Source organism: Narcine bancroftii, chromosome 4, assembly GCF_036971445.1.
Source record: "Narcine bancroftii isolate sNarBan1 chromosome 4, sNarBan1.hap1, whole genome shotgun sequence".
Taxonomy (NCBI): domain Eukaryota; kingdom Metazoa; phylum Chordata; class Chondrichthyes; order Torpediniformes; family Narcinidae; genus Narcine; species Narcine bancroftii.
The window spans coordinates 177,112,050-177,126,269 of record NC_091472.1 but is presented as its reverse complement, the minus strand read 5'-3'; the positions used below and the strand labels follow the sequence as shown (position 1 = coordinate 177,126,269).

Genomic DNA, 14,220 nt, shown 5'->3' with positions numbered 1-14,220 from the left:
TCTGCACCCAAGATGGCGGGGCACCCATTCATCGGCAGCAGACACGGAGGGGCTGCAGGCTCCGTGGAAGCGGAGGACTGGAGCAGGGCACCAGTGGACAAAAGGATCACGCACTGTCTGAGAGGGAGAAGATGATGCACGGAGATGGTGACCCTGGTGGCGAACCATTGAGGGAGGAGGAGGAGGGGAGGAGGAGGAGGGGGGGAGGAGGTGGAGGGGGGCGAGGAGGAGGTGGAGGAGGGGGCAAGGAGGAGGTGGAGGAGGGGCAAAGGAGGAGGTGGAGGAGGGGCAAAGGAGGAGGCGGAGGAGGGGGGGGGGTGGTCTGTGGCTGAGGGACCAGTGCACGCGTTGGGCTGCTGGGGGGGGTGACCAGGTATCCGAACTGGGAGGCGAGGAGGGGGTCCCTGACCGTGTCGCAAGTTCGAATCTGGAACTCCGGTTGCCAATGGTTTGGACTGGAGGCGGTGGAAGCACTGGAGGCGAATCTCCGGACACTGTGTGACTCTGTGGGGGGGGGGGGGGGGGGGGGGGAAATATGCTTCTCTCTCTCTCTCTGACTGTAAGTGGCGTTTCGGCCATTCCTGCGGTTGCGAATCTGTCTTCCTTGCAGCAGGCAAAAAGAAATTTCATGTCATATCACGCTGTTTTATTACTATGATAATAAATTGAATCTTGAATCTATATCGACCGACACAGTACCATTGATAGTGTCATGCTTAGGATGTTCGGCAATCGAACACGTTTGGTTCCTTCGTATTGGAAGATCATGCGTGTGGGGAAAAAACCCCCAGAAAAGATGGATGTCAGCCGATCGTTCCTTTTTGTTTGCTTTTGTTTTAATTGCAAAGCAGATGACGGACACCGTGAGGAAAGGGCATAACTTATTCCAAAAGGCATTAACCAATACTTTGGTTAGAAACAAAATAACAGCGAGGCCTGATTGAACGAAGACCAATTCAGGACCGAAGGCTCGCAGCAAGTTTCGAATCGCAGCTCCTCGCTCTTTTTTTTCTTTTGAAATCTCGCGAGACCTGGCGCACTGCTCCCGCCCCCCTCCCCTTTGATTGACAACCAAGATGTCGGTGGCGAAAAAGCTCCCCGGTGCCAGCTGTCGGGAACGGCGACAACAAGCACCTGCCGCAGAAGCGCACGGCTCGCCGTAGCATCAGGACCCCAAAGTGCTGCACTCACACTGGCCACTTTCTCCAGTCCAATTTTGACTCTGGGCGCATTTGAAATTTATAGATCATCCCCCTCAGATTTCTCACCCGCGTATTATTTACCAGATAATCATTTCCAGTCATGGATGAAGACAATAAGACAACGAGCGAAGAGCAGCATCTCACTGTCCAAAAAGCATTGCAGCAATGTGAGTTGGTCCAGAATATGATAGACATCAGCATCTCCAGCCTGGAAGGGTTAAGGACTAAATGTGCCACATCAAATGACCTCACGCAAAAAGAAATCAGAACGCTGGAGGTAAGGAAAATAACGAAGATCAATCGAGATGATTGGTGTCCTCCCAAAATATTAATTTATGGTTGCATTCCGTTTAGTAGCATTGACGGAAGAGACGCTGACTGCAGGCGAAGTGCTGTATTTTGTTTCTCTACGGTCCAGTGGGGGTTGTGTGCAGTGCAATAAATGAAGGAGCTGCAGCAGAATGGAGTGAGTCTGCGCATTCTGCAGGGGCTGGAAAGGTGGTGGGCTCCGTGTGATTAAAAAATATATACATTAGTCCGACTCATTTCCAATACATCAGGGGTCGATTTAAGAAACTCACGATCCGTGCCCACTTCGAATAAAAATGGGTGACTAAAATCGTCACCCATCGGTGTGTTCAGCTCAATAATAATCGATGGAAATCTGCGCGTCGATTCCTTTTTTAACGACACTCTCGTTAATTGCCTCTGGGTTTTCTTTTACTGGACAACACTTGGTGACTGGAACCAGTAACATTGGAGGTGGGGAATTTTGGGGTCCTAACTTCACATGGATTCAAATGACTCCGCTGTTGAAGTGTGACTTAATTCAGTAGTTGCGTATCATCGGGGCAGCAGCAGCTTTTGAATTCTTTCCAACTCTGATCTGAAATGGGACAAAATCGGATGATGATCCGTGTTAATGCACATTTTCAGTGTAGACTTCCAAGCCATACCCTTCGCAAATCCACATGTATTTTCATAGGATGTTCATTTGACTATGTCGGGAGCGACTCTATCTCATGTTGTTGATTAAACTGAAGATTGCACTAAAGCTGGATGCGATCGCTTTGCAATTGTTTCTGGGCGCTGGATTACCCTGTCGATCGCATATTCGAGCACCATGGTCACTTTGAGGCTAATTTCACAGCAGCCAGCGATCATGAGCCAACTGCAAACGAGGAACAGTCAGTGTGCTATTCAGATTTGCCAGAGGTTCGCGAGACGTCGGATTCCTCGCTCATCTGCTGTTCACCGTCAAACCCTTGGAGAGTTTGCAATGTTGCAGAGTTCGCGTGAAATAAGCAATGAGCCGCTGGAGGAACTCGGGGGTCGGACAACATCCACGGGCGGCAATAATCAAAGTCAACGTTTCGTGTCGAGACCCTTTATGGAGACTCATTGTCCAGACTCGAAACATTGACTGATCATTTCAGACCACAGATGCTGCGTGACCCGACGAATGTTGTTTGCTCAAGATTACGCCATCTGTAGTTTTTATAACTCCACGCGTGAAATATTGGACCATGCGTCATGATTTGAACCTGCTTCTCTTGCAGCACCGTAGTCTGTCCGAATACTTGAACTCTGAGCTGAGCTCAAAGTGGTAATAGGCATGAGAACGAAAACATTCATGATGGTTCTTGTTTACCGAAAGGAAGAAAGCAAGTGTTCAAAAATAGATTTGGGAAATGTACAATTTTGAGGAAGTTCTGATTTTTAAAAACAAACGAAGATGAGTTTTTATATTATATTCCACAAGACAATATTGCCTTCCTCTGAATTGCTCCAAACTACTGTCCTAATTAAGCTCTGAGAGCCCAATGAGATCCCTAACGTGAACCTTGACAAATATATGATGCAGATGACATTTAAATTTGTCCTCAGTCGATGATTGTCTTCAGCAGAGCGAGTTGTAGCTGATAAAATATCCTTTTTTGAAGTATTTCAAAAGTTTGGCAGCTTGTAGTCCCGATTTTGTTGCCTTTCGCAAAGAGCATTTGCGGTTAAATGAAGAAGGGGTGAGAAGTTCAGGAACTGATGACAGTTGACCTAAAATTTGTGTATGGGTGCATGCGTGGGGAGGGTACAAATTTCCGCATGCAAATCAGTTTGCAGCTCCTCTTTTCAAACCGCGAATGAACGAGCCCTTCCTTCATGGTGTGCGATAAAGCTTGGTTAAAACTAGGCTCCGATGTCCACGCTTAAATTCGTAGTCTTGCGAGTCGCAGAACTCGACCAGATAAGCATGCACAGTGAATGATGCAGAGGGGCCAAGTTGTTCCATTCTTCTGCTGATATGCAAACTTTATACAACGTCCTGGCTCAGTAATATTGAGCACTTAAAACGGTAGATCGCAACCTTTTTTTTCCACTGACATATCACTTTAAGTAATCCCTCTGCTCTGTGATTAGTAAGGGATGTGAGTGGAAAGAAAACGGTTGAAAACCACTGTTTTAATCGTAACTAATTAACTCGTTATTTGCAGGGTTTCATAACTCCAAAGGAAATGAGCCAATGACAATTTTTCTCAAGCAAAAGGTTCTCAACCTTTTTTCCCCATTCACCTACCACTTTAAATAGTCCCCACTCTAATAATCTCAGAGAACCTATGACATAGGGAGTACTTAAAGTGGTATGTTCTTTCTTTGGCTTGGCTTCGCGGACGAAGATTTATGGAGGGGGTAAAAAGTCCACGTCAGCTGCAGGCTCGTTTGTGGCTGACAAGTCCGATGCGGGACAGGCAGACACGATTGCAGCGGTTGCAAGGGAAAATTGGTTGGTTGGGGTTGGGTGTTGGGTTTTTCCTCCTTTGCCTTTTGTCAGTGAGGTGGGCTCTGCGGTCTTCTTCAAAGGAGGTTGCTGCCCGCCAAACTGTGAGGCGCCAAGATGCACGGTTTGAGGCGTTATCAGCCCACTGGCGGTGGTCAATGTGGCAGGCACCAAGAGAGTGGAAAGAAAAAGTTTGAAAACCACTGTCTTAAAGTAACTCAACTCACATTTATTTCAAGGGAGCACCTCAAACTACTGTCAAAAACCTATATAAATGTGTTAGGCATATTACTGCACCCTTTTATTTAAAAAAAATGTATACATTCCAGTTACTGTCATGTAATAGAAATTGTCATGGAAGAATAGAAGACGGTTAACTATTTTGACATTAATTCAAATTAGGTGAATTAAAATGAACATGCCCATTTTTCTTAAGGATCAATATAACAATTAATATTGTTTCATATTGTGCGTGGTCCACTTGCAATACCCAGTCAGATGACAGAAAAGAGTTCCTCCTGTGAGTTTTCATATGATGTGTTTCTGATGCCTCCACCAGAGATTTAAAAAAAATTCACCTGGATTTGTTGCTGGAGGAACTCAGCAGGTTTGACAGTAGAAATGGTCAGTCACCATTTCAAGTCAAAAATGTTTGTCAAGTCTAAGATAAAAAGGTAGGCAGTAGATGAGTGGTGTGAGAGAACTTCACAAAACTCTTTAGAGAGAGGAAGAAAATATCTTCAATGCAGGCATATTTTGAGAATATGGAGTGGAGTCGAACAAGACAGTTCAAAATAGGCATTATCTCTGTTGTCTTTAAAAGTCTAGATTTAGACTTGCCTTGGTTTAGAATGTATTACTGATCTAAATGTAATCAATATTGAACAGTTGACTCTCAGCTTCTTCAAAGGTTTGTTTTATGTAGCATCTAAAATATATTGTATATAGCTATCATTGGTAATGTTTATCCATCCCTTTAGAAGAGGGAGTAAGGCCAAAAAGAAAGAGGATCAGTAATCTTTCAGGAAGGAATTTATATGGTGCTAGAATTTGATACAGAATTTTGAAATTTTCAAGATAGTAATTTCATTCTGTGGTGAAGGAGGCATTGGGAATGTTGGCCTTCATAAATCGGAGTATTCAAGAGTAGGGAGGTTATGATGAAATTGTACAAGGCATTGGTGAGGCCAAATTTGGAGTACTGTATACCGTTTTGGTCACCAAATTATAGGAAAGATATAAACAAAATAGAGAGAGTGCAGAGAAGGTTCACGAGAATGTTGACAGGATTTCAAGGTTTGAGTTACAGGGAAAGGTTGTGCAGACTAGGGCTTTTTTCTCTGGAGCGTAGAAGATTGAGGGGGGACTTGATAGAAGTGTTTAAGATTTTAAAAGGGACAGACAGTAAATGTGGATAGGCTTTTTCAATGAAGAGTAGGGGAGATTCAAACTAGAGGGCATGGTTTAAGATTGAAGGGGGAAAATTATAAGGGGAACATGAGGGGAAATTTCTGTATGCAAAGGGTGGTAGGGATGTGGAATGAGCTTCCGACAGACGTGGTCGAGGAGGTTACATTTAAGGAAAGACTGGATAGTTACATGGAGAGGAGAGGACTGGAGGGGTATGGACCGGGTGCTGGTCAGTGGGACTAGGAGGGTGGGGAATTGTTATGGCATGGACTAGTAGGGCCGAACTGGCCTGTTCTGTGCTGTAAGTGGTTATATGGTTATAAGTTTTGGTTGATTTCTTTTTATGTCATAAGCAGCTTTTGTTAGGACTTTTCCAAAAGAAACTTATCTTTTGGACAAATTAAACTGATGCTTTTGTGCTGCGCTGATCTACCAATTTTTAAATGAAATATTAAAACAAATTGTTAGATTCTTCACGGATTCCATTTTTGTATCCAGAGAGCAAAGAATTTTCCAAATGTACTCAACAGTTGACTCTCAGCTTCTTCAAAGATCGATATTTATTTTAAAACATGGGTTTTCTGGGATCTTATTATGTGCAAAATATTCCTGATATTGATTTATATGACAGTACTAATTACTTTTTAATCAATAACGCTGAAGCTATAGCTTCAAATTTCTGCAAACCTCAACCTCCTCAATAGTAATTAAAGAGATTTTTATTTTGCTTTCAATTTATATTTTATCACTTTTTGCTGTGAACACAACTTAAGAAAGTCACTTTCAATTGCACTTCCAACATAAATATTGAAATTTTAATTTATAGAATTACAGATACTATAAATTCAGTCAAGTTCTGCATGTTTTGTAAACACTCTGGGTTTGAAGTGTAATCCAATACTGATAATAGAGTGCATCTTACCTTAGTATAGTTAATCTTGAGTATAGCTGCACGATGTGGAACACCTCAGTTGGTGCACAACGCTCAGTTACTGCTTCCTCTCAACCTCCATTCATTCCCATTATATTGATTTTGGCATGTGCCATTACACTATGGACCAGGTCATTGAAACCAGGTAGGAACAAGCCCAATTATTGTACCCTTCAAAGGATCAATACTTGCATTTTGTTGGAAGCATTATTTTGGAGCAGGACCAACTATGATCATGTTGCAATCTTCCATGATATCTTGCTGGCCACTGGCTTTCATATGGTTGATGAAATCATCCTCTTTTCAAAGTGACTCAATTTATAATCCTGGTCTGCTGCTGCAGGTGTTGATTTGCTTCTCCTATGTGAGAGAAATTGTGCCTGATATATTTGTTATTCTTGAATAAAGTGTATAAAGTATGAGGAATGGGAGTGAGTGATCCTGTCGGAGAAAGCTTATGTGTGGTATTCCAATTGTTATTTCTAATGTCTGTATTCTTGTACCCATATTTGGCTGTCTTGGTCTTTGCCTTCCTAAATCAATAGATGTACATGACACCCTCTCATTTTCCTCTCTCTAACCAAGAGGTGTGGTACTGGAATCATGCTTTCACTGAATTCTCTACCTTAAAAGTTTTTAACATCAATCCTGGAAAGTCACTGCTTCCTTTACCAGTGAGGGGGAATGAGCAGCGCCATGGACAAGATTCCATAAACAAGTTGCATGGAAATGGGGTACTCGAAGTAGCATATTGCTTTATGGTGTCCCTGAAGGAGAGATTTTGTTCCACTATTTAAGCCATGGAAACAGGTCCTGTGGGTGTGTAGCCGCAGAATTGATGTCCTGGAACTTGTGGCTATAATGTTTGTTTGCAGAGATCGAAGACAGTCTGCAATTAAATTAATCCAGGTGGGATGGCAAATGATTCAGTGAGGGGAGTGGGATTAGTCTGGGTATGACTTGAAGATTATTAGATACATATTTTTTTCTTATTGATAATACAAATATGATGATAGTATTCTTACTTAACAAAATGTGTGGAAAGGATAATCATTAATACAAGAAAGCCATAAAAAGGAGCAGGAGTCTGTCTTGCCATTCGATGAGATTGTGGCCTAGCTACATGGTGCTAGTACACCAAATCCTTAATATCTCAATCTTTAAAATATTTATTTCCACCTTCACTATATCAAATGACCTGGCCTCCACTCCCTCAAAGAATTACAGAGATCCACTACCCCAAGAGAATAAATTTTCATGTAACAGTTGCAAATGACCTGTCTCTTATTTAGTTGCTCTGTTTCCTTCTTTGTGTCTCTCCTACTAGTGAAAACATCTTATCAATAACCATGTCTCAATCCTCCTTTGGATATTATGTGTTTGAATAAAGTCACCCTCATTCTTCTCAAGTCCAAGAAATACAGATCCAAAATGTCTAGCCTCTTTTTGAAAGGAAAACTCTCTCATCCAAGGAATTAGCCTCGTAAATCTCCTTTGAACTGTTTCCAATGTAATCTACTGTTTCTTTTCTTTAGGTACAGGGACTAAAACTGTGGATAGTTTTCCAGATGAGGCCTCACACTCACTCTGTACAACTGTGACAAAACCTTTATCATCTTAAATTCGAAGCCTTTTTCAATAAACACCATAACTACCTGTTGGTCCTGCCTGTAATTATTTTGCGATTCATGTTCGAGGGAACCTCTGAACTTCACTAATTTCCTATCTTACTACATTGAAATAAAATTCCACCTACTCAAATGCATGATCTCACACTTCCCCACATTAAACCCATTTGACAGGTTTTTGCCTCTTCGCTTATTCTATCTATATCCTGTTGCGAAATCACAATGTCCTCATTACAACATGCCGTTCCACCTATTTGAATTTCAGCTGGTGCCTTAAGCTCCTGAAATGACCTGAGATGATTGGGTGTTAATAGGGAGGCATTGGTATTTGTGCTTCGATCCTTGGACAGTGTAAAACATGATCAATTTTCTTGCACAGAAGGAAACATTGTTGGCATTGTGCTGGTTCGTTGAAAGTGTTATCTAATTAGTTCTCTCGCCACAGCCTTGCAATTTATCCTTCTTTGAGAACTTATCCATTTTCCTTAAAAAAATGTACTTTTGGAGGAAACAGGCAGAGGCTTGAGATTCTTAAAAATGGATGACTTCTATTTCTATAACTACTTTCCCCACATCTGGATGCATCAATCATTTTTGAGTCATTGCATTACTTTATAGTGTAGCTAGCCTTGTAACATACAAAAAAAAACACAACAAAAAGACCAGAAACTGTGCTTTCAATTATGTTGATCAAGAGATAAATATTAGCTTGAGATGCTAATGGTAATTCCCTATTCTCGTGTGAAATAATGCCATGAGATCTAATGTGGTGATACAACCACTACGCTGGCTGCACTCCTACCGGCCTGTACCTTCAGGTAGGCAACCTGGGAAGCTGGCCCCACCTACCTGCTGTCAATCATCGGCCCATATAAAGACACGTGCTGGCCCTTTTGGTAGTCAGTCGAGCAAGAAGGTAGAGATTTTGTGTGTACGAGTTTAAGCAGATTAAAGCCTGTTTGTACAGTCAACGAACTTTGTGTCTGAATTCCTCGCACAGCAGCGCTCGCATCTATAAATTCACTTCAGAGAGCAGATGGTGGTTCAGGTGAAATGTTATGCAAAAGATGGCACCTCTGGGACTGCAGTGCTTGCTAACTAGGGTGTTAGAGTAGATATTTATGAAGTCTTTGGAATGAGACTTAGCATCCACAACCCTCTGAATTTGAGGCACCAGCATTACTAACTGATCATCGTTTGCATCTCCTGCAATTAACAATTAAATTAACAAGCCTAAATTTGCAGCATATGTGGCACTATGTTTTAGTCAACTCAGGAAATTCTGCCCTTTGAATCTATGGCACATATCTAGCCGATCAACATGAGGTGCTAATTTCACAGAAGGTGTCATTTACATTTCGGTTTTATCATGGGAGCAAACTGGTTTCTGATTTGTGAAAATTGGGTTACAAAGATGGATTTGGATCACTACATGTTGAAAATAGAAGTGAAATCCCAAGCAGTTTCATGTTTGAAGCATAAATTTTTAATGGCTCTGTAAACAAGTTATTTGTAGTTTGCTTTCCAGCTCTGCATGTGGTATTGAGGTTAGGATAAAGAGAAATATCTCTTCACCTGTGCAGATTTTAATATCTCTGCTAATTCACCATATTTCTATTGTAGTTGCAAACTCATTTAAAATGGCACCTTCTTTTGGCTCCACCATTGTTGGTTAGTAAACTTCTTGGCATTGTTAATTCATTACAATTTGGATTGAAAATGTCCACAGAACCACAGTGTACTTGATTTTTGTACTCTGTTCTCCCTGTGCATTGTATTATAATCCAAGAGGCTGAAACAGCATAACTATTGGAAAAGCCATGTTTGTCCATTGCATTTTCTGCATTGGGAGATATATTTCAATAAATATCTATAATAATAAGAAAGAAATAAGAGGTTTTGGCAAACAATTCTGGCATAATGACTAGAATACTGCAGGAAAACATACGCCTGAAAAAATATTCCAAAATCACTTGCATCTTGAAGAACAAACCAAGTTGTTCAGGAATTGACACAAATCTACAAAGCACAATCTGGAAGCTGAAGGAATCTATAAAGGTTAATGTCTGGGGGAAAAAAAATCACCTAGAGTTGATATATCTACAAAATTCAGAAGAAAGGGAGGAAAATTGTCACTGATAAAATATGAGAGAAATATGGGCCTCACAATTTAGCCAAATGATTGGATTTATACAGTAATAATAATCCCAAGAGGGATAATTTTGTCATTTGGAAAACTAATGATGATCAGTCGCTTCTATTCCCTGAGTAAAGTGTTACTATAAATCAAGTAGAGCTAACTTATGAGAGTTGAGGAGGTTCTGAGCAATAGACAAGGATTTGGGATGAAAAGATATACAATCAACCAGAAAATTAATATCAGAGTTATTATAAAAACAGGTATAGTACCAGAGGACTTCATTAGACATTAGAAATAGTATGGGTTGGAGTAAATTGTGAAGACCTGCAATGCAATAGGAAATCTGTGAAAATAATTATTCCAGTTGGATCTTAACCAGAGCAATGATTGTGGATAGTGTCATTGGTAGTCACTTTTGATTGGAATAATTATCACCAATTTGTGTTTTGATGAATAGCTGATAACAAAGAAGAATGAAGAATCTAACAACACAGCTTGTTTAAACAAAAACAGATACATTTTGATGAGAGATTAGCTCTAGACGGAAGTGTCTTTACTCATCAGGAATGCAAAAAAAAACACAAGTGATCAGAAACTGAATTCCTATAAATAACTGGCCACCACCATCCTCAGCAGCTGAAGTGAATACTTTAGATAGGCTCTGGGAATTGCCGTCATGGGCAAGTTAACAATGACCAAACCTACTGTAATAGAAAAAGTAAGGCCATTCCCTTTGCTATCAAAATCAGATTGCGGTGAACCCTTGTTCATCTGTTGTTAAGTATGACAATGAAGCTAAGAATCTTGAAACCAGAACTGAGAAACCTTGCATCAAAATCAAAAATCTAATTAATATTACAGCAAACCACGGCATGAAAACATTGTCTGGGAAACAAGAGCTTCATCTTACTGCTATCAATTGGAGTAATCTGCAATGTAAGGGTGTCATATTCAGATTGTACCTTGTGACGTAGCAGGAATCCATTCAGCCATTGTCTAAACCAGCTCTCAAAGAAACACCCATGAGTCAAATTCCCTCATGTGTCTCCTTGCTCCAATTTCTTTCTTACTTGGCTACTAACTCCTCCTTGATTCTTCAGTCATCTGCCTGCAGAACGGGCAATTTACAGTAACCAGTTAACATACAAATGCACATTTGGGATGTGGGAGAAAACCAGAGGATGTTGGACAAACAGTCATAAGAAGAATATGTGCACTCCACACAGACAGGATTCGAGGTCAGATTTGAACTCAGGTCGCTAACTGCTCTGCTACCATGCCACATGAGGAGCAACTGTTTTTTAAACACAATACTTTAAGGAGAGATTGAAAGAAAAAATAATTAGACAAAATGAAAGAGAGACCTCATTAAATAAACAGAGGTAGTATAATTTCAATCCTTGTTGATGTTTTCTACACTGTTGAGGTCCCCAGATCATGACTTCTATAGTTATGTTGGGCTTCATGGTTAGTACAAGGCTTTTGCAGTACCAGCGACCCCGGTTCCAATCCAGTGCTGTAGAAAGAAGTTTGCTCGTTCTCCACATGTCTGCGTGGATTTTCTCTGGTTACTGTGGTTTCCTCCCATCTTTGAAAACTTATCAAGTTTGTTGGTTAATTAGGGTATTTGGGTGGCATGGGCTCACAGGCCGGAAGGGCATGTTACCGCACTGTATGTCTTAATTTTATTTAAATTTATCACACACATTGGAAACTAATAGTGCAACCAAACTTGAAGCAGTCACCGTTAGCCCTTTTTCCACTGGCATCCCAGTTAATTGGCTGTGTAGTGTACCGGGATAGGAAGCACTTTGTGCTGTTTCCAATTTGCCACCCTGAAATGGGACACTAATTGGTTTTCCACTGAACACATTCATCCCTGGGGATCGGAGTGTTCTACCTTCAACTGGAAATATGTGACTTTCTGCTGTCGCTTCTCCACTGGTTTTATCAGTATGCCGACGCCAGCAAACACCTGGGATATGAGTAGGAGTCGAGGTGGTTAATCCCCAGCGTGAAATGATGTCATTTGATGCCGGCGATGACCCTGTCCTAATAAATTCCCAGTTAATTCCTGGGACAGGGTACCAGTGGAAAAGGGGCTAATGATTCAATTAATATAGGAATAGAGGTGAATTGCTGCAACAACCTAATTATATCTCTATCTAAAAAACACATTGAGGCAAATTAGATGTTTAAACAAGTGGAAAATGTGCTGATGCAGCAGATAGTTTTTCTGAGCATTATTGCAAATAAAAGCCTGGAGCAGGTGAAATTTATTTCATCGCACTTCTGATTTCTGACTTGAAGGTGAAGAATAAAGCTTTGGAGATACCTGGTGTGGGCAACTTACCATCAATTATGTGATCTTGGATCCATTTCATTAACCACTGATTGAGGATGTTGAAGGAAGGGTAGTTAGCAATTTATTAAGCAATTGAATTTAGAGGAGAGATGGCGATCTCTCTTGTTGGGGATTGTCATTGTTCCATTTTGGTTAAGTTAGATGGTTAAATTATTAGAGTAGTTATCTGAGTTCTAAACTATTGATATAGAAACATGAGATTGAATCAGAATTCCAAATCAATTAAATACATCTTGAATTTATTTAAAAAACTAGTCTCATTAATGATAACTGTGAATCCAGTTGTTGTTAAGCAGTATCTAAAACCATCTAGTTCAAAGAGATCTTTGAAAATCTACTTTTCTTAATCTTGCCTGATACAGCCTGTATGCTAGAAGGACTTAAGAAATTGGAGTAGGAGTCGGCCATCTGTCCCTTCAAGCCTGCTCCATTATTCAATAGGATCTCACCATTGAGTCAACTCCTGCCTTTTCTCTATAATCCTTAATTCTCCTGCAATGCAAAAATATCACTAACTCGGCCTTAAATATATTTAATGAGGTAGCCTCTACATCCTTTGGCAGAGAATTCCACAGATTCACTACTCTCTGGGAAAAGCAGTTCCTCCTCATCTGTGCCCTACTTACACTCTGTCGAATCTTTAGGATGTGTTCCCCAGTTCTACTCTCACAATTTTCCTGTCTCTTTCTTATCTCTTCCTTTCATATGTTTCTGTTAGATAGCTTTCATTCTTTTGAATTCCAGTGAGTATAGTCCTTGGTGTCGCTCCTCAAAGGCTAACCCACTGATCTCTCTGTGCAGTATTTCCTGGGATTTCTACCATTTCATACCAAATTTAGCAATGAATCTTGGAAATTTACACTACAGAATGAGATAATTTGGCTCATCATGTCCATGCTGACTGAAAATGGAATTTAGGTTATTCTCATTTTCTTGGAATTTGTAGCTCTAATTTGTAGCTCTAATTTATTAACCTAGTATTTTTTAAATGTGGTGAGGCTTTCAGCCTTCATGACCCATTCAACCATTGAGTTCCTGACTCCTATAATTTTTTTTACTTTTTAAATTTGTTTTTTTACATTTTAAACAATACAAATTAAGAAATAAAATGAAAAGCCATTATGAAGTGTTATACATGGATATTAAACAATCTGAAGGCACATCAAGACAATATACAAATTGAAAAAACACATCCATAGATCATAGTCCAGGTATTACATTATATTCAAACAAAAGAAAATAAAGGGAAAAGAAAAAAAGAAAAAACCACAACCCTTTCCCTTACCATGGTTGTATGATGTTATATGAAGTCAGCATTGAAATAAATGGAATTAAAGAAAAGATATAGGTCAAATAGTCAAATTACTTTGAAAAATTAGTTATGAATGATCCCCATAACATCTGAAATCTTATATTTGAACTATTAACTGAATATCGAATCTTTTCCGCATTCAGACAAGACGTGATGTCTCCCAGCCACTGACCATGAGTGGGTGGGGCAGTATCCTTCCATTTAAGCAAAATCGCACATCTCGCCCAAGGAGAAGCAAAGGAAGGAGTACGGTTGAATATCTATCACTTATGAGAAGCTATTACATTTAAAACAGGCCTTATTACGTAAAATGAAAAATGCCTGGGAACAGGACCTAAATTTGACGATATCAGGTGATGATTGGGATGTTATTTTTAAGTTGGTTAATAACTCAATCTGAGGCGCCTGCAAGCTCACACCAAGACACAAGAGAAACTTGTCCGTGAACTACTCTTTGCA

At 40.3% G+C, this 14,220-nt stretch overlaps 1 protein-coding gene across 1 annotated transcript in view; it reads left to right on the top strand.

Moving 5' to 3' along the window:
• The first annotated feature begins 1,077 nt into the window (after nt 1–1,077).
• The window catches only part of ksr2 (kinase suppressor of ras 2), a 402,678-nt gene continuing 389,535 nt past the window's right edge, over nt 1,078–14,220 (top strand). Inside the window, exon 1 of the mRNA XM_069933137.1 lies at nt 1,078–1,479. Coding sequence (XP_069789238.1) covers nt 1,303–1,479 — 177 coding nt within the window. The 5' untranslated portion in view covers nt 1,078–1,302. The remainder of the gene's footprint in view (nt 1,480–14,220) is intronic.